General features: G+C 29.7%; 1 protein-coding gene and 3 long non-coding RNA genes across 4 annotated transcripts in view; 2 read left to right on the top strand and 2 right to left on the bottom strand.

Moving 5' to 3' along the window:
* LOC139426012 (uncharacterized) overlaps positions 1–3,702 on the bottom strand; it is a 17,007-nt gene extending 13,305 nt beyond the window's left edge. The window contains exon 1 of the long non-coding RNA XR_011637259.1: positions 3,322–3,702. This is a non-coding gene — a long non-coding RNA (uncharacterized lncRNA). The remainder of the gene's footprint in view (positions 1–3,321) is intronic.
* The window catches only part of LOC107447644 (peptide 1-like), a 20,085-nt gene extending 9,896 nt beyond the window's left edge, over positions 1–10,189 (top strand). Inside the window, exons 4-5 of the mRNA XM_016062607.3 lie at positions 7,430–7,491; positions 9,660–10,189. Coding sequence (XP_015918093.1) covers positions 7,430–7,491; positions 9,660–9,695 — 98 coding nt within the window. The 3' untranslated portion in view covers positions 9,696–10,189. The remainder of the gene's footprint in view (positions 1–7,429; positions 7,492–9,659) is intronic.
* Positions 10,190–10,256: 67 nt separating this feature from the next.
* Positions 10,257–21,821, bottom strand: part of LOC139426014 (uncharacterized) — a 14,402-nt gene continuing 2,837 nt past the window's right edge. The window contains exon 2 of the long non-coding RNA XR_011637261.1: positions 10,257–10,548. This is a non-coding gene — a long non-coding RNA (uncharacterized lncRNA). The remainder of the gene's footprint in view (positions 10,549–21,821) is intronic.
* LOC139426013 (uncharacterized) lies at positions 10,610–17,213 on the top strand. Its single transcript, XR_011637260.1, has 2 exons — positions 10,610–13,491; positions 16,391–17,213. It is a non-coding gene; the product is annotated as an uncharacterized lncRNA (long non-coding RNA).

Raw genomic sequence — 21,821 nt, 5'->3', positions numbered from 1 at the left:
GTACGAAAAAGATTAAATGCAATTCATAAAATTTGTTTATCATTTAAAGTAATGTCAAAATATAAAACAAAACTACTTTTATGTACTTGCAAAATTTACTTCAGATTGGCGAATTTGGCGTAAAAAATCATACTTTTAATTCACGGTTAAAAACATAACACATTTATAACATAAACTTCTTTAATGGATAGAAACAGATTTATACTTCTTATAAAATAACTTTAAAATCAATACTCAATTAAAAACTCACCTGAATTAATATATAACAAATTAGATTCGCTGCTTTTTCACATAAACTTTGCCGCCATATTGTTTTGACTTGTGCTATCCCATAATCCCATGCGGTTGCTGCCACCTGATTGGTTGAATTGTGAAGTTGAATCAACTTTTTCGAGGAGATGTGAAAGAGTTGATTCAACAGTTTATCCAACTCGGATAAGTATAGCACACCTATGTTTTCGGACGGAGTTGTCTTCGGAGTTGAAGTTGAGGTTGAGTTGAAGGTTGAGTTGGACGAATTTCCTTAAGTGTGATATGACCTTAAAATCGATTACAAAATTCCACCCGGACAGACATACACGAAGGCAAGTTTATATAAACGTGGTAAAAATAATAAAATGCTTTCAATGGCCAGATAATCCAAGAGGTTTTGGCTAATTCAACAAATAAATAGGCATCTTATTAAATTATAATAAGTTTATTTAACAGATTGCATTGGATTTTTTTCATGGATGATAATGATATTTTCCCATAGCGAGAATGCTGGGAGTCTAGTCATGAAAATATAAAACAATCCTCGCATTTCGATGACTCCTGCTATTTAACCACAGATTCAGAAAGAGAATCGGTTGCAAGAATATCCTTAACTTAATCAAACGTAATTCAAATAGGAGAATTTAAAGATTTTGATATGTACCAAAACATGGCGCCATTCTGACAATCGGGAATTTATGGGGTTTTCTTAATGTGTATTTCTCTTAGAATTACTTCCCATTAACTTCAGAAAGTAATCTTTTAATTGGCATCTTGGCTTTTTATGACTCTATGTGAATGGGTTATTTCTACGCCTTAAAATTAATAAGAGAAATCTATTTTATGCTTATGATTTAATACAGAAAGATTCATATTAGGCACTCTAGATTACATCTCCCCTCCCAGAAAATTTTTTTTTTATTAAACTTAGAAAGAAAATTGTGGTTAATTACTTAGAACCCTTTCCACCAGAATTTTTTATAAAAATTAAAACAAAACACACATCAAATTATCAAATAGATAACTTTTAAGCAAAACAGAAGTAACAAATGCAAGGAAAAAGATGTGTACACAAAAACATGTATACATATTACCTGTAACAGTAAGTAATGTTTACTTCAATATATCTTCTATTAGTAATTTATCAAAGTTTATGAATACAATATACAAAAAGAATTAGAGTCTCGATAATTATTCAGTATTTTTCTGAGAAGTTCTGTGTAGTAACACCACAAACTGCTGTAAGTGAAGACTTTTTTAAAGTTAATAAAGAAAATACAATAAAAATAATAAAGTTGAAAGCACATATCTAGAAATTCATTATCCACATATCTTTTCAAAATGAATAAAAAGGACACAAGTGTGTCATTAATCTAGAATTTAGAATTGTAGTATAGTAAAGGGCTTGTTACTGAATAAAACGCTGTGGTACCCAAAAGGAGGAAAACAGTCTTGTATCTCAGCAATATTGGTTCGGAAGGTCCTATCTCAAAGTATATGGCAAAGAAAAATATGAATTGTTTATGGTTAGACCATAAGAGAAACTTCACCTCATATCTGTTATGAATACGGGTAAACAAAACCGATGTAAAAATTTTGAGGGGTCGGATCTTCGGTTGAAAAGGTGCAGCATGTTCGAAAGAACCATGCATATGACATTTTCATGTAATTAAATTTATACAGTACAAAGCAAATCCCGTATTTGCTTATCTCTTTAATATTTTTTTTAATAAAAATTAATAAATTTTATTGATGATTAAACTTTAATTTTTCTGCTTCCTAATCTTTTCTGAGTTTGAAAACATGTACAATTTATGTTTTTTCTTTAGTATAACTATTCTTTTTATCTATTTAATAATTCACATCTTTTGAAGGATGCTATAAGGACCACTAAAAGTTCGGGAAAGTTTTCTAGTGTTAGGATATTTAAACTCTTCATATATGACTGTTTCAACTGGTGAAAAATTTATATCTACTAATCTTTAATCGTATTTTCTAGCTATTTTCCCAGCTTCTTCGATTCGAGGATAAATACTTTCTATTAAAGGAATTTCAAATGGAACTATGTCATTTAATAAATATCACGATGGAAATTTCGTAACGAGTGGGGAGTTAAATTATATTCCTGAATAAATTTTTTAAAATAATTTTGGTCACGGCTCCAATGTTCTTAATGACATTGTGATTTTTTATAGTAAAACAGAATCAAGCACTGTTATATAAAGAAAAAAAAAGAAAGGGAAGAATTATTTACATTTAAACATTTTTTGATTAATAAACCTGTTAGGAGCTTTATCTCCAAGAATAATATACTGTAATGGACTTACCACTCTGCATGTTTTTGTTGAATAATCCAAAAGTAAAAAAAATGAAATAAAAAATAAATAAATTAAAAAAGAATCGCAAACATCTAATCATTATTACTATAGCAAAGTTTTTTGAGTTCATTTCTTCTCATTTTTATTCACTTTTTCCTTTCCCACTGCTTCAAAAAATCTTAGATGTTTCTTTTTCAAGGAGCGAAGAACTCTAAATTTCGTCAACAGTCAATTCAATTAGAAAGAGGCGTAAAGCGCTTCCAGGAACAAATCATTCACTTTCCTGCGATGCATCATTCATTTTTCTGCTGCATCACATAAATTTGTCAAAAGTGTTCGTTGATCTATCAGTACTTAGACGAGGAAGGAAGCGTAATTTCAAAAGAGAAAAGATGCAATTAATTTTTTTCTGGATGTAAAACTTATTCCTTTCTCTGGTTGTTGTCTCCTTTCTCTGGTTTCTCTTTGAAGGATGATTTAATTATTTTTCTCCAGACCTTTTTTCGCTGCAGTGAACATATAAGTACGTTTTACTTTTTTTCATCTCTAAACTGATTTTAGAGTCATTACAATAAAGTTTTTTCTTTTGTAAAAGTGTCTTTTTGTGTGGTCAAAAATTCTCAAACAAATTTACTTTCTACAACCGGCTTATAACAAAATGTCTTTAAAACCTGGATAACCATTGAGGCTTTGGTTAATTCAACTAAATAGGCTTCTTATTAATTTATATTAAGCTTATTTAACATCTTACATTGGATTTTTCCATGGATGAAAATGATTGTTTCCCATAGCTGGAATGTAGGGATTTGGCATGAAAATATGAAGGAAAGCCACGCATTTTCGATGGCTCTTTGCTGTTTCACAAGAGAATCTGAAAGGTTTCAAGAATATCCTTTACTTAATCAAACGTCATTCAAATGGGAAAATTTAGAGATTTTGACATGTTCCAAAATAAGATGCCATTCAAACTATATGGAATTTTTGGGATTTTTATAATGAGTATTTTTCTAAGAATTATTACCTATTAACTTCAGAAAATGATCTTTTAATTGGAATCTTGAACTTTTATGGCTCTTTGTGAAGGAGCGATTTCTACTTCTTAAAATTATTAGGGGAAATCTATTTTAGGCTTATGATTTAATATAGAAAGACTCGCATGAGACATTATCTATCTTGAGGTAAATATACTGTAACATATTAACCGAAGAGCTATTACCAAGTCATGAAGAGCCAAGACGTGGCTTGAAAGTCACTGGAATGTTCCTCGAACTAATCCATGACAATTTGACCCTTATGACATGGTGCATTATCCTGTTGGTAAACACCATCCACCACAGGAAAAACTGCTGCCATGAATGGGTGAACCTGGTCTGCAACTATGTTCAAGTAGCTTACAGACGTCAGGGATTGTTCTATGAGGATTAGGGGTCCTAATGTGCCCCATGAAAACATTGTTCCTGGGCGAGAAACCATGAAAACCTGGGCGAGCCTATTGTTATAGATGGAGGGTGGTCATAATTTAATGGTTCTTCGGTGTATATCTATTTCAGCTGAACTTTGTATGACTTATGGGCAGCAAATACATATTTATAAAGCAATATCTGAAAAAATTTACAGAAAATGTTAACAAAAAGTTTAGGGTGTTTTGCTGTAGGAGTAAAATTTTAGTATTTCTCTATAACTTTCTTAGCTTTGTTTTTGATAGGTGCATATAAACGCTTCTGAGGAAAATTTGTAAGACGAAACACTTAAACAAATAACAATGATAGCAAAATCATCCTCTTTATATTTGGATTTTAATGGTTTGTTAAAAAATAAGAAACTAAGCGGCACCGGACATGTTTCACTTGGCCCTACTCTGCAAAGCGTTATTTCTGAAGTTCAATAAGCTGTTTTGATTCCCAGCTACGCTCTGAATTTAAGATGAATCAAATTTCTCAGTCAGATAAAACCAATAATAAAGGATGCGCAGAATTTCTGCAGCGTTCAAATACGTGGAAAATATCTAAATTTATAAATGGACCAGGAGGCTCCTCCCCCTACTCGTTTCACCCACAAACCTCCATGAATATTTGTCATTCATCATTTTTTTCTTTCTTTCTGAAAGCTAGTTATTTCCACAGCATAAGCAAAGAACACTTTATTAATAACATATTCAAATACTGAAGTTTTATGTATGAAAATTTCGTCAATTTGTTAATCCTAACGAAATGAACGATTACGCGGATTTAAAAAATATTCATTTGTTCTTGAAAAAAAAGACACTATCAAAGGAATTTAGATTTCGTAACTCAATACGAAAATATAAAAGTGAATTCGCGATCGCTACGCTTGAGTACGCCCTCTAGCGGGAGCCTGAAAGTATCAAGCATTTATTTATTAAGTTTAATTTACTTCCATCAGAATCACTGGCAGAGTCAGACCCCATTTTCAAAGCAGAGTAAATAAGAAGCAAAATTTCCCTAAGGAAAAGGCTGAAGAACTTGAAATAACTCTCCAGAACATTGGTAATTCTTTCAGAAACATAACACGCCAAACATCTGAAGAAAAATTCCTCAATAATTTTTAACTTCTATTATCAACAAACTTGTAACTGATAACTTCCTATTTCGGGATCGCATACCGTTACAAATGTGTGTATTACGGTAATTTTTTTTTCTGTCTTGAATTCATTACAAATTAAAGAGAAGTCAACATTGCTTTCTTCATTCCAATGAATAAATGTGAATTTAGAACGTACAGAACTGTAAAAGTTACAGAATATTCTTCTTCTTTATAGAATAGTATATATTTATGTATCTATATAATTCGGAAAACAACAATAAGGAATTATCTGAATTACTTGAAACAGTATCATTTGTGCTGATTATTAATAAATTTTTATCGTTTTCTTGGTAAGTGTTTTTTAGTTTTGGAAGAATAATTTCAACTAGAATTCAGCTATTCTGTTTTTAAGCTACATATTAAACTTCATATCGAGATCTTACAATTATAAAATTTTGCTGTGTAATTTGCTATCTAAAAGTAATGAAGGTATAATCTATGCATATATGTATTACTTGAAAATAAAATTTTCAAACGAAGAACATTTCATTTGGAATTCTCCGGATTTATGAAGCAGGTGAGTGTTATGATTTTTGTAATAAAAAAATTGCTTGTAAATTTTTTTTTTCTTTTTTGATGATAGTTCTCTACAGAATGGTTTTTTGCGTCTGATTAAGAACTATAAGAATAGAAAAAAGAGACAATATGAAAGTTTTTTATTTCAATATGAGGAATTTTTAAAATCGTTTTTTTATCCTAAGAATTCTTTATTTTGAGTTTTTAAATTTATAATTTTTTGATAAAAATTGTCGTCAAATTAACTGGTATAGCATTATGTATTTATGTGTACTTCTTGCATATCCTAATGTTTGAAATAATATTATGATTCAGAAAAGTATGGAATAAAAATTCGGTGCATAAATGTTATCACCCCAGCAGTTATAGATTTGGCGGTTTTTAAGTGCCGCCAATCATAAAATAAAACACTTTATTTAAAATCAAAGTAGTCAATCGGATTTCTGTGGAAAATGGGCCAATATAGAGTTTAACATATATTCAAAACAATCTGTTTTTTCTTTCACATGATGCTATCGACATATGAACTCTAGTAAATAAGATTCCAAATGAAACAACATTTCCAAAACGTACGTTTAGCAATATGTCTGTTTTGGGAAAATCTCAAAGACGCATTTAGGAAGCACTAAAAAGTGGCGTCAAAAATCAGCAAACAACAAGGCAACAAGGAATCCAAAAGATAACTGTGTGCGAACAGCAGGATTGCTCTTTATTGGCCTCATTAGAGCAACTTCTGCTGCGGTGGTACCACGAATACAGAATAGCTGAATTCGTGGTACGTAAATACCACGAATTCAGCTATTCTGTTTTTAAGTTACATATTGAAATTCATATCGAGATCTTGCAATTATAAAATTTTACTGTGTGGTATGTCATCTTAAAGTAAAGAAGGAATAATCTGTGTATTTAATATTTGAGAATAAAGTTTTCAAATGAAGAACATATCATTTTGGAATTCTCCGGATTTATAAAGCAGGTAAGTGTTATAATTTATAAAATAAAAATTTTATATTTTATATATATTCGTGTAACTAATTTTTTTTCCTTATTTGATGATAATTTCTATAGAAGGGTTTTATACGTCCGGTTATGAATTTTTTTAAAAAAAAAAAAAAAAAAAAAATGAANAAAAAAAAAAAAAAAAAAAAAAAAAAAAAAAAAAAAAAAAAAAAAAAAAAAAAAAAAAAAAACGTTAAAGAAAAGAAGCTTGCTCCAAGTTATAAAATGAAGCATGTTAAATTTTGACACCGTAGTTGTATTTTAGCCGGGTAGTAGACTGACTTTTATGTTCTTTTTTACTAAGTTAGACTGTTAAAAAATTTTTTGAACTAAGCATGGAATGGTAATTGTTTTACTCCGTCGCACTTCCAGTATATTTCTCTACAATTGGCCATAGTTTTAAACTTAAGACTTAAAGTTTTTAAAGAAATTCAGTGAGAAAAAATCGTAAAAAAAAGAGCCTGAAATTGAATATATAAGATTGAGATATAGGAATTTTGAAAAATACTCCTGTACCTATGAGTTTTTAATATCGAAAGAAATTCTTATTGTTCAAAACAGTGTGAATTTAATTCATACAGTGATAGAAATAAATATTTAGCAATAAAATTTAAAAATGACCCTAGTGATGTGTGGGTGTGTGATTTTCCTTGAACTATGAAAACATGTATAGCTGTTCGAATTTAAGCAGCATAATAACTCCAATTATTAGTTTTATGCATTTTATTTATTCTTTTAAGGTAATACTTGCAACAAATATTGTGGTTGCGTCGAAGGTTTGGTTTGCGATCCTAATGATGACGTAAGTGCTATTATATTTTTCAATATATAGATCAATGGAAGTAAAGATGCATTTTTCAATAATTTTTTTATTTATATATTTTTTGTTTATATATTTTATTGTAACCATGATACATTATTGTTTTGTGTACCTGGAAACTTCGATGCATAATTAATTCTCGTATGTTCTATATGACTTCATGTCTTTCTTTGTGTTAAGTAAGAATGCCTGTCTTTGTGTATAGTGAAAGAATAGCAATCCTTATGAACGAATCTTTGTGAAAGAATCTTTATATAAGAATCTTCGTGTAAGAATATAGAATGTGTCACTTAGGAGAAATGCTACTTGACGGGCTTGGCTTACTCGAAATAGAATGGAAATAATAGTTGCTAACGTAAGCAACCAATCAATATCGAGATACTCACATTACGTTACTTGCAGACAGAAGTTAAATTTGGTTCATTAGTTCATAGAAAATTTTGTCACTTAAATACTGCAATGTTTACTCATAAGAGACATAAACAATGTTTTAAATTGTTTAGATGATTTGTATAATTAATTTGATTTATGTAATGCTTGGTAAAAGAACAAAATCTACTGGAGGTAGTTTTAAAATAAATTATGGCATAATGACTAAAACTGTACACATGTATGTCTTAGGTTAAAGTCCTGTAAGTTCAGTTGGGAGAGCTGCATATATCTTATCAGTAGTAATGAGTTTTAGTATGTTATAAATACTATCTATTTAGTATATTATAAATACTATATATTTAGTATATTATAAATACTATAGTATGTTATAATACTATATTATATTTTTAGCATGTTATAAATAAGGACATAAACTTTATTACTAATTCTTCTTTGATATTTTATTTAAGCACTAATTGGGGTTATCTTTTTTTAAACAGATTTTATACTTCAGGTAACTTAAAATGCTCAGCAGGTTTGTTGGAAATCTAGCAATAAAATCCAGAATTTAACTCCTGATTCCCCTAGTGACACTGATAGTGAAATTGAGGATTTGCCATCTAATTATGTTGTAAATAATCAGCTAAGTGTTATATTTGAAGGTGAAGTATGTAATATAGAAGTACAGAGTAACATTTTCTATGCACAAACACTACCGAAAGTAAAATATTACAAAAGAAAGAAAGGTAGGGGAAATAGTAGATAAACCAAAAAATGCTAAAGCAGCAGAAAACCAGTAAATTTACCCAGTAAAAAGAGTTGAACAAAATAAGGGTTAAGAATACAAAGCTAGATAAGTAGCACAAGGTTTTAAGCAACAAAATGGTATAGAGTTTTCTGATGTATTTTCACTGGTAAGGAATTTTACTGTTTTAGATAATTGCTTATTATGTCTCAATTCTCGATATGCTCTAATTACCAACATTGGACTGTAGTTGTAGGTGCAATGAATTATGTAACAAACACTAAGGAAAATAAACTTTACTTATCAAATCTTAATTCTTCGTCTTTGATAGCTTAATCAGATTCCAATTGAGGTTGTCATTAATTAAACAGATTTTCCATACCAGGTTATTTAAAATGTTTAGCAAGTTTGTCGGAAATATAGCAGGATTTAGTTGAAAATGTAGCAAACCAAAATGAATTGCATTAAATAGCATAGGATACCAGTTTTCCTCTAGATGTAACACAAATGTGGGTTAGTTCCTCCAAGATGGCCAATTTCTCTCAATACCTGATCCAGGAGTTCCTTTGTCTTCTGGATTAAGTTCAAAATTAAAGGCTACGGATTGAACATTAGCAGTCGTAAACCCTAAATTGGGTTCACTGTTCAACGGCGGTTATAAAATAAAAAAAATATGAAATAACCAATCTGCTGTTTTAATTTATATTATTATGTTAGTTCATGCATAATTAGAATCTTTTTCAGAAAAACTTCGCATAATACATTTTAAATAATGTCTAGGATTTAAGGATCTTATAAAACATGTTATTTATATTAATTGAATGAAGCAAAATACAAAAAAAGTCTTAACATTTCTGCTTGAAGAACTTTTTGCTGACTAATAAAAAAAATGTTTTGATTTCACTTGAAAATCCCATTACTTTTTGAGATGCAAAAGTTACAAAGTCAGTATTAAAATAATTTCTTTTTGAAGAACTAAATGAATGCTGGTATTATATTTGTTTCTAAATAGTACTATTTTTTCATGTTTCAGGGTCGTGGAACTTGTAGAAAACCAGAGATGAAGTAACATCTGTCTCAGTGAATTTTAAAAAAAGAGCTCTACAGCACTTCACAAAAGACATCTTAAAAAAAGAAAAATAAATCGAGAATCTAATTTTTTATAGCAAGTTAAGCACCGAAATCTTTCTGTATTACTCTGAAACAAACTGAAGTTGCAAACATTTCGAGCTTCCGAAGATTTATAAGCATTGATTTTATCTAAATCATACAACATAATTTATAAAATATAAAGGCTCAAAATAATTATTATTTTGTCGTTAACTATTATTAAGCAGAGTAATTTTAATGGATTCATTTAAAATCAAATTTTTTCTACAAGCATATTTGTATTTTGTATTGCATTTCAGCAAGTAAATTTCTCTTAAATATTGCATTGAATTTGTTTCTGAATGTACAGAAATAATGTATAGCTTATATAACTATATATGAAGTTGTTTAGTTGCTTTACTTGAAATAGATCTTTACAATTAGTAAATAAAGAAGATGGTCGTTTATAAGGAATTATTTATATGACTTATAATTTTTACGGATTTTCAGTTGATGTATAAAGAGATTAGTAAAAAATATATTAAAAAAATGTTTTTTTTAATAACTGACATGGTGGTGAGTAACTATATCTATTATTTTATATCCATCATTGTCCATTATTTTTTCTTTTCAAATGAGTAGTAAAGTAACAGTAGTTTATTTTCGTCAACCTAGAGTTATTGACGTCTATATGAAAAACATCCGTATAGGGCTGATCCGTCGCCGACCGGACTCAGTAGGAGTCAGGGAACTGGACTTGCATCGGGTCATCTTTCTCGATGTTGTCTGTCTTTACTGTGGAAGCAAGATTGACCCCCTTAATATGGGCGCTCCTAAAAGAGTGGACAATATCTGCAATACGTGATAAACAAAATATTTTACACAGGTGGGTATAGAAAAAAAAGAATGATTCGAAGACATACCATTTAAATTTTCCTGGATAATCATTTCCTTTCTGTGGCCATATTTCAAATTACATAGCATACTTTGCTTCTCAAATGCGAATTTTTTAAAAATGATTCTAAGTAATAAGTGTGTGAATAATAAATGTAATTAGTTTCCTTTGAGAGAAAAGAGGCTAAGTATTGAGTAAAGTTTATTTTGCAAATAAAAAGTCCTAAATGGTAATAATAAAATTAACAAGATCCCCCCCCCCAAATTTTTTTTTTTTAAATTGCATATAAACCTGATGAGTGGGAAAAATTATTAAAGTCCTTTATGGAATTAGGCTATGGAGAAGGGTTTGAAGTTCGGATCCCTTAATGTTAATTTTAGTTTTTGTGTTTCTCTATAACTTGAAATATTTTTAAGCAAATTAGAAAATTTTTACACCAAATTATCAAATTCATTTATCCAAAGATAAAAATAATAAATAAATATTGCAAAAAATATTAAAAAAAATTATTTTTGATTATTTTATTTAATAATAGTCAAAAAATGGGAATTATAAGGTATAAAAATTCTTAAATTATTTTAAAGAATGTAAATTTAGATGGAAAATCTCAAAATTTGAACGAAATCGGTTAAATAGTTCCTGAGAAGTCAAAATTTAAAAGTATGACTTTCTTACACTTATTTTTTTCGTCTGCACTTTGAGGTCAGCCTCTTAAATCCTTACGATTAAGTTCTTGAAAGTGAAGATCTGATCATTAGATCAAAAGTTATTTTGGGTAGCCCGTTTATTTTTTTTTTGCGTTGTTCATTATCTAATTTTGAAAGCTTTCTCATTGCAACGGAATGGGTTAAAAGAATTTTATTTTTCAAAACAAATCTCGAAAAGGCTTCTTTCATTTACTTAATATTTTCCTAAATGTTTTTTATTAAAACAATCAATCTCAGCAAGTGAGTATGTTATTTTATTTATTTATTTTTACGTTTTTTATGTATAAAAGTGAGGAATCAGCAAATGAGATGCATTTCCTGAAAAAGTTTTTATCTGATAGCAACCTATATATCTAACACAGCTTCAAAAAAAGTTTTTTCTTTTATATGTTTGCCGTGCTTGTTTCTGTAGTAACGGCCATTTCATTTATCAAATATTAATGTCTAGATTACACAGCATTTATTGTTCTCATACAGATGAGTTAGTATTACCACAGCTGGCGCTTTTAGTATCACTTTTAGCGCTAACATAAAAGAGCTAACATTTATTTAAGAATGGTCGAAAAAATTTTGACTCGTAAGGTGTACAATTTTTTGTATCATTTTAAGGAATGTAATTTAACATGGCAAAATTACATACTTTAAAATGATGCAAAAATTGTATAACTTACAATTCAAAATTTTTCGACTATTCTGAAATAAAATAAGAAAAAATAATAAATATTGACTAAAAGATATTTTTTGCATTCACTTATCTTTGGATAAACGAATTTTAAACTGAGTGAAAAAATGTCCTAATTCGCTTAACTAATTCTCGAGACATCATCCGATCATTAGATCAAAACCAAAAAACTCACTTTTTCTGGGGAAGTATGCTTTTGTTTTTATCAAATTTTAATTTATCTCTTCCAAAATTCGGTGGGGGATACAAATTTTTGAAAATTTTGCCTTCATATTTTAACCCTTATAACCGATCAAAAAATTTCTACTCTAAGGTTATTTAAATGTGTCACGCTTCTCGTCATGCTTAGTTAAACGACAACAATTCTTTCACAAGAAGTTGCAAGCCCACGGCCCATGGATAAAAATGTAATTCCATGGAGAATTTAAACGAATTAATTAATTTTTATTAATTACTTTGCTAATGATAAAAAATGAATTGCATGGGTTTATATTTTTGATCCTCAAATTACAAAGTGAAATTGATGTCTGGAAAATATGGTCCGAATAGTTTAAGCAGGAAAACAGTCCGATTCTTAGACTTAATTAACTATATTGCATATTTCGCTTTAAGTCAAAAGATTGTTAAGCGAATTGAAATATTTTTGTTCATAATTATGAAAAATTGCGCAAAAATTATAAATATTTAATAAAACTATTTTTCGAGTTGAATTATCTTTGAATAAATGAATTTTATCACTCTATGAAACATTTTTCAAATCGTTAAAAAAGCTCTCGTGATGCGACGAAATAGGCTAAAAATAAAATTAACATTAGGGTATCCTAACGTTCACCTGAATAAACTATTGTGACCATATTTTTCACATACCAAATATTTTGAAGATTTAGAATCCGAATTCCAAAATTCGAAATTGTCCAACGAGGATTTAGAATCAGAATTTGTTGTTTGGATCAACCTTCATTGCCCTATAAATGTTAATCATTACGATTAAATTTACTCTAACCATTTTCTCATCAAATTTAATCAGGGTGATTTAATAAATGCGTGCAAATTCCTTTTTTTCGTGTTCTTACTTCCATATAATTACTAGTTATTTGGATTAAAAAATGAAATTCATTTTTGACCGTTACCTAACTGCAGCTGAAACAAAAAGTTTAATAAAATCATTTACCGGCCAAGGTCTTTAGAGATCTTAGGAAAACTTCATGACTTTTAGCTTTTTATCTGAATGCATAATCTTAACTATATATTCACTTTATTTGCGTATTATTCTTGGCGTTACTAAAAGATTACGAAAATTTCAATGAAGGAATACAAGACGATATGTAAAAAGGTCATATTTATTATTACATTTCAACGGAGGCACATAGAAGGGAAACAATTGCAGAATATGTATAACGTACCATTACAGACGTCTAACTCATTATTAAAGGTTACCATAAAAATGAATTTCTTGGGCATAATTCTCATATCGTGGTTGGCATTCTTTCGGGTAAGTACTATGTTGAATGTACCTTTCCTCACGTGAAAATTATGATAGAAAGAATAAATAATTGAAAATATCTATCTGAAATATCCGTTTAGGGCATTTAATCAAAACATGCCTTTTAGTTCATAAACTATCTGCACTTATACAGGGTGGTCCCGAATTCATGGTACAAACTTTAATGGTAGGTACAGGACATTGTAACAATGATTTATTGTATAGGAATGTATAGTCGCAAGTGACGTGGTGAGGCGTAAACTGGAGAAATAACGGCCGAAAGGAAAAACAAAGATTTTATTGAAAGCGTTGTTGACAAGTGTCATGTTTACAGTAAGTGTTCAAAATTGCGTCCACCAGAAGCGATACATGCTTGACAGCGTCGGTGGAGCGATTGGCGTACACGTTCAAAGATGCCTGGTATTTCACGCACACCTGCAGCAGCTACAGATATGCGAGCGACGAGATCCTCATCTGAGTCAACTGGAGTCTCATAAACAAGATGCTTTAGATGTCCCCATAAAAAGTAATCGAGGCTCGATAAATCGGGAGATCGGGGTGGCCAAGGGATTGGTCCACCACGCCCAATCCATCGAGCACCAAACGTGGCATTCAGGTAATTCCGTACATCAATGCTGAAGTGTGCTGGCGCCCCATCGTGCTGAAACCACATGCGGTTACGAATGGCGATCGGAACATCATGCAGCAGTTGTGGTAACACTTCTTTCAGAAAAATAAGATAGCTTCCGCCACTGAGTCGCGTGGGTAGTAAGTATGGGCCAATCAAAAAGTCGTTCACAATACCAGCCCACACATTAATACAGAAACGTTGTTGAAACGCATGTGGACGCGTTGCATGTGGATTATCGGTTGCCCACACATGGGAATTGTGCGCATTAAAGACACCCTCGCGTGAAAATGTCGCTTCATCTGTAAATAGCACATCACCTACGAAATCCGGCTGCAACGCACATTNTGTACGGAATTACCTGAATGCCACGTTTGGTGCTCGATGGATTGGGCGTGGTGGACCAATCCCTTGGCCACCCCGATCTCCCGATTTATCGAGCCTCGATTACTTTTTATGGGGACATCTAAAGCATCTTGTTTATGAGACTCCAGTTGACTCAGATGAGGATCTCGTCGCTCGCATATCTGTAGCTGCTGCAGGTGTGCGTGAAATACCAGGCATCTTTGAACGTGTACGCCAATCGCTCCACCGACGCTGTCAAGCATGTATCGCTTCTGGTGGACGCAATTTTGAACACTTACTGTAAACATGACACTTGTCAACAACGCTTTCAATAAAATCTTTGTTTTTCCTTTCGGCCGTTATTTCTCCGGTTTACGCCTCACCGCGTCACTTGCGACTATACATTCCTATACAGTGAATCATTGTTACAATGTCCTGTACCTACCATTAAAGTTTGTACCTTGAATTCGGGACCTTTGGCAATATTGATACAATATTAGAAAGCACTCTTTTTTGTGGATATAATTGTGTGAGCTGATGAAAAGATTATGTCTTTCATTTTTGGGATTTTTTAAAAACTTTTTGTAATTTTTTTCCAAATTTTTTTTTTCGGTTTCTTGTTATTTTAATTATTATTTTTCTTCTCCCCCCCTTTTTTCATTGTTCTGTAATTTTTCCCTTGCTTTCTCTATATTTTGAATTGATATATTTGATATACATATATACATATTTGAAGAAAGCAGATGAAAATTCAGCAGTTTGTTTTATGTCATTCTGGTTATTTAAGAAATAGCTGATTTTTCGTGTGTTTTCCTTAAAAATTGTATTAGAGAGTCTTTCCAGACTTTTTGATATAAACTTAATGTAAAATGTATCTAGAAAATAATAAACTCGATCATCGTGCAAAGCCATAAAACATTGCTGTTTCATGATTTTTTTAAAAAATATTTAATTTCATACTTTATTGTTCAACATGCATTAAATCTTTAAAAAATCACGTTTTATTTTTTTTCATTCAGTTTTAATCTACTTGCATTGCGAATAACCGGGGGAAAAGTTATACAAATCTAATTTTCTTTCCTGTTATTAGTAGAGTAGATAACTAAAAATTGAGGTATTTTAGTATTAGCTGAGTTACTAAATTAGCAAATAAACTAACTAGCGTGACAAAAAAACTGAAAGAAAGATGATATCGCAGCAATTAAAGTTTTAATTGAGTATTTACTGAAGTCGAAGCTAAAGTTGAAAGACCGGAGTTGGATTCGAACATTTCAACTACTGACTCCACAGTTCTGATCAATACCATAAAATTTGATTGTGAACATGAAAGTCATACAAAATTAAAGAAAGCTAAAATATTTTTATTTATTTATTTATCTTCCCAGTGACTTTACATCATAAGACTAAGCATAAGACTTTTTTAGAAGTGTGTTTTATTATTAAAAACTAAACATAAGTATATTGATTCCACACGATGTTGTTGTTTGAGACCTGCTCAGGGTGGTTGAAATTACCTGTAATCAATCTACTTTCTCACATACTTATTCCCTTTTGCTACTTTGTAAAAAAACATTATCATAATGCCTTGAGTAGCACCTTTGTTAGAATATTTGCCACCTATTAAAAACGGCTCTAATTACCGTAATACTGGTTGGTAAGCGATAGCAAGCAGAGGGTTACTTATACTAAATGAATGAAGCAAAATAAAAAAAATATCCTAACATTCATGTTTTGGCAGTAATTTTTGCTAATGTATGATAAGAGACAGACGAAAAATATTTAGTCATTTCACTTGAAATATCAACAATGATTTAAGATGCATATTTTAAAATGTATAATTTACTTAACATATTTTACAATTTCATAATCAACCTTTTCTATTGAAAATATCGGATTGCATTTTGTTCTTACATTTCTAAGTATTTCATGTTATAGTTCCCTTTTAGAGTGCTGGAGTTTGTGTGACGGAAAACGACTATTTAGAAAGAGAAGAGAAATATCCTGATACATATCGGTAAATTGAGAAAAAGAAGCACTAAAGCACTTAAAAAAAGACAGAATTAAAGAAAAATCAATAAAAAGTCAGATTTCTTTAATAACAAATTCGACTACAAAATCTTTTTGTATCATTCTGAAAATTCGAGTTTATAAAATGTCAATCATTTGAAGATTTAAAAACAAATTTTACCAAAATCATGCAACATAACTTCTCACGTTTATTGGTACAAAGTAATTGTTACTCTGTCGTAATCTATTAATTAGCAGAGTAATTTTAATGAATTAACTTGAAATATTTTTTTCTACAATTCTATAAGTTTTTTTTACAAGTATTGTACCGAATTTGCTTATAAACAAAGCTTTTGCAAAATTTATTGCTTAAATAATTATATATGATAATGTTCAGATGCTTGACATAAAATTAATGGAGTTCTATAAAATTAGTAAAAAATGAATTGTCATTTATGTGGAATTACTTATAAAGCTTGAAATTTACTTTGAAAAACAAAAACAACTTTAATATTGATTCAAGCTATGTTCTTCCTGAAAATTTATTATTATCGAAATGAAAGCTATACTTATTAGTGATTGTGAATTTTATTTTTTCATATCTAATTGTAAAAAAATGTTTTTCTAATGATTATTCCCTTTGAACTGTAAAATTATGCACACGTAATTATTAAAATAGCACACGCTATTTTCATTTGATGCACAAAAAATGTATAAACTATGTATTAAAAATTGTATTTTATGGGCTTCATCCATGTTTTCTCTTTTAATCGACATAGTAACGAATGAAAATATTGAGTTAATTCAGATTAAGAAACTTTCTGTTTTTGCTTTATAGCTACAAGACAATCAAATCCTCTAACAAATAAATAGACTCCAGAAAATTCGGAAGCAATACATATAATTAAGAAAAATTATTACTATTTTTCTATTCAGCTTATTTGCAAAGTAATAAGAGTACTTTATTTACGAAGCACAAATGTATTGTTGATAGCCTGGGAGGCATACCTGAGCACTCTGGGCAGAAGACCATGATCTTTGGCCAAAAATTAAAAATTAAATTTTCAACTTATCTTTGGATGAACGAAATTTAAACTGAGTGTAAAAATGCTTTAATTCGCTTTACCAATTCTCGATATATCATCCGATCATTAGATCAAAAGATATTCAGAGTGGCCCGTTCTTCTTTTTGCGCACTGTACCATCAGCAAAAAAAAAAAAAAAAAAAAAAAAAAAAAAAAAAAAAAAAAAAAAAAAAAACTTATAATTTTCAAAGTGGTTGTACAGAATTTCACTCTGTAAAGTGCTTTGGTAAAATCTTTTGGATAAATCTTTTAAAGCTCAAGGATCTCAAGAAAATCTTTTAAAATAAGTGAAACAAGTTACATGCTATCGTATCCGAATATGGTTATTTATACCAAAAAACGCACTTTTTCTGGGGAAGCATGCTTTTTTCTTTATCAAATTTTAATTTATCTCCCCCAAATTTTGGTGGGGGATAAACATTTTCGAAAAGCTTGCCCTTATAGTTTAACATTTATAACCGATCAAAAATTTGCTACTCTAATGTTTTTCAAATGTGTCACGTTTCTCGTCATGCTTAGTTAAACGACAATAATTCTTTCACAAGAAGTTATAAGCCCACGTCCCAAGGATAAATATGTAATTCCATGGAGAATTTAGACGAATGAAATAATTTTTATTAATTACTTTGCTATTGATAAAAAATGAATTATATGGATTTTTGATCCTCAAATTATGAAGTGATGAAAAGTGATGACTATGTTTGAAAAATATGGTCCGAATAGTTTAAGTGTTAACATTATTGCATATTTCGCTTTATGTCAAAAGATTTTTAAACGAATTGAAACATTTTTGTTCATAATTATTAAATTTATTTATCTAAGGATAATTCAATATAATTTCTGATAATTTTTCATACTCATCTACTACTTTTTATTTAACTTAATAAGAGTGGAAAAATTTGAATTTATAAGTTATAAAAATTTTTGTATTCAATTTTTTATGAATGTAATTTTAAATAGCAAAATATAAAAAGTGAGTGTTATCTATTCAATAGTTTTTGCTTATCTTTTTTTTTAAAAGTGCGTGTTTAAAATTAGGTTTCTTAAAAACTATTTGACCAATTTCATCAATTTTTTTACTTTACGTTTTAAAAATGAATTTTTTAGATTGATGTAAAATGTTTATAATTATTTTTTTTACTTCCATTAAATAAAAGAATAAAAAATAAATAGTTATTAAAATTAATTTTATTTTGCACGGTGTACGATGATTGTCAATATATCTTTTCTGAAGTTTATATGCGCTTTTTTTCGAATCAATGCTTTGAAATCAGTAATTTGAAAGACTTCAGTCTGAATTATCCAAAAAACTTTTATACATGCACAAAAAATTCTTATTTACCTAAGTTATATAGTGGTCTTAATATTTATTTGTAGCTAGTGAATTAGTTTCGGGAACGAAGCAGAATTTCCTTGTAAAATTGAGTGGACAGTTGGGTACTTGCACTTCAAGAAGAAAAATACCACGGATACCCACAGATGCTCCAGCTGATCGTTTATAATCAAAATGGCGTGTTAAATTTGAGCAAAATTTCTATACATAAGTTGGGATATCAATTAACGTGAAATTAGTTAAATACAGCTACTACATCGAATTNATACCCACAGATGCTCCAGCTGATCGTTTATAATCAAAATGGCGTGTTAAATTTGAGCAAAATTTCTATACATAAGTTGGGATATCCATTAACGTGAAATTAGTTAAATACAGCTACGTATCGTGCATCGAATTCGTTGAAATGTAAAGTTTTCACGTCTACGTCTTTTATTTAACTTAGATTTATTATTTATTTTTGTATTTTATTGAAACAGTGATTAATTTTTGTTTCAGTGTACCTGCAACTTCTTTGCATAATTAGTTTGTTTTTGTCTATTAGTATGACATGGCTTCCTGCCTGTCTTTGTGTTAAGTAAGAGATAGTGAAATAATTGAAATCTTTGAGAAATAATCTTTTTGTAAGAATATAGAATGTGTCTCATAAGAGAATTGATACTTGATGGGCTTTGCTTACTCGAAATAGAATAGAAAGAAAAGCTGCCAACTTAAACAAATACCACGTTTCAACAACCAGGATTGAGATACCCGGATTACGTCACTTGCAGGTATCTCATTGAGTTTATTTTCTTCCCCATCAAAGGAGTTACATGAGCTTCCATGATGAATGAGTTCCATAATGAGCTTCCATAATGAATAAGAAATAAAACAAAATACGCAAAATATTTCGTACTCATAAAAAGCAGTCGCGTCCTGTTCGCAGGCTCAGGACATTCCGTTTTGCAGTTCAAATTAGAATTAGTTAATGACGTCAGGGATGTTGATTATTAAATAAGCAACTTTCAACACACAGATTTATTTTGCAGTTCTACTTACAAAAATATAAGTGGATGGTAAAGAAGAAAAAAAAATTCTTATACACTTTTTGTAACAGTAAAGAGAGTATTTAACTGAGACAAATTATAAAGAATCAGCAAAGGGGCTAAAATGAAATAAACCATACCCATATTAAAAACTCTACAAGGAAAACTCAATCCTCAAAAAGGAAAATATCCTATATACACAAATCCTATATCCTATATATCCATTGGCTAAAATAATAAGTACTGAATTCGAATATTACTCATAATAAAAGAAATGTATTTTGTAACAGTATCTATTTTATCGTGAGCACTTACTGATTATAAAAGAAGAAATGCTAAAATATTCAACAGAATACTAGCAAGTTGAATATTTTCTTGTGAAAAAAATAGACTAAAAAAGAATAAATTTTTTTCAACTAATTTAACGAAATTTTGCGGCTAATGATTTAAAAGCAGTAGATGTAGTGTAGTTTTGAAGATATAATGAAAGAGTGGTAAGAGGAAGTATTTCAATGTCATTAGATCAAAAATTAATCACATTTGAATATGAATAAAGTTGTTTACAGACTTCTGAACTTTTAAATGTTATTCGCCTTCCAAATACACCATAATTTTTTCATTATTTTTTAACTGTTTTTCCCAAGTTAAAAATGCCAAATTACAGCTTTTTTTGCTATTAGAAATCGCTAAACAAAAGCATCTTGTAAGATATTTTGGCCTTCACCCTAACACAAAAAGACAAACATTAATTTATATAGATACAGATTTAGTTCAATAATTATATAAATCCAGAATAAATTGTATTGTTTACTCTTATTTACCGGAATTTCAATCTAAACACTATCATTAGATAAAATCCTTTGAATCCCATGTAATAATAAGCCGACCGGCCAGTGTAGGGGTTAGGGAACTGCCCTTGCATCAGAAAGGTTCTGGGTTTGAATCCCGTGCAAGACATGGATGTTCTTTCCTTCTCTGTACTATCTGTCCTTACTGTGGGAGCAACATTGGCCGACCTAATATGGTGCCCCTGAAAGAGTGGCCAACAAATCTGCCCTTCAGACACCTGTATGACGTAGGTCATTCCCCAGGATGTCATTGGAAAAAAAATGTAATAATAAAAACTAAGTAAATTTGAAAATATTTCAATGCAATATCCTTAAACATTTAAAAATGAAGGGAAAAATATTTTAACTAAATAAAATGAAATATTTAATTTTAAATGGTGATAGATTTATTATTGTGATAGGAAAATTTTGTCTATTAACTATTTAAAATTCATAAAAGTAAATTTAATAAAAGTTTGTATTAATTTAAAGGATACTGATGAAAGCTCAATCCAGTCAATGAAGACAACTCCAAAACCAAACTCCACTAAACCATAGACGAAATTTTATAGGAAAATAATTAGTTTTTTTTAATGATGAATCACAAACACCAGAAGTTTAAGAAGAAATTGAAGCAGACTATTATTTAACAGGACTAGATCGGAATGTCGAATATACAAGTAAACAAACCATCGCATACCGTTCCAAAATCAAGAGAGGCTATTTTATTCCAAAATAATTTCAAAATTATTCGCCAACTGTGCGTAACCACGGCTCGGTACTCTTCTCTAATTTGTAGCAGCCGTAAGGAGGAAAAGAATTTTGAATTGAAGACCAGAAGATTTTTAACATTGTCGTTATAAACCCAACTTTGCTCCGTGTGTTTTTAAGGATTATTTTTATGCAGACTTTTTATTCACGTTAGTCTTTGAAACGTCCAATTTTTTTCCCGGAAGTTATAGTTGGGGTGAATTTTCGTTTGTTTGTAATTTTTGTAAAAAAGGGATTTCCTGCAGAGAACTTGAACAAAAAGTTTGTACTATATTTTAAAGAATAATTATGGAAGATACAAATATGGCTATATACAGA

This window comes from Parasteatoda tepidariorum, chromosome 7, assembly GCF_043381705.1.
Source record: "Parasteatoda tepidariorum isolate YZ-2023 chromosome 7, CAS_Ptep_4.0, whole genome shotgun sequence".
Lineage (NCBI taxonomy): Eukaryota > Metazoa > Arthropoda > Arachnida > Araneae > Theridiidae > Parasteatoda > Parasteatoda tepidariorum.
This window is presented reverse-complemented; position numbering and strand designations above follow the sequence as displayed.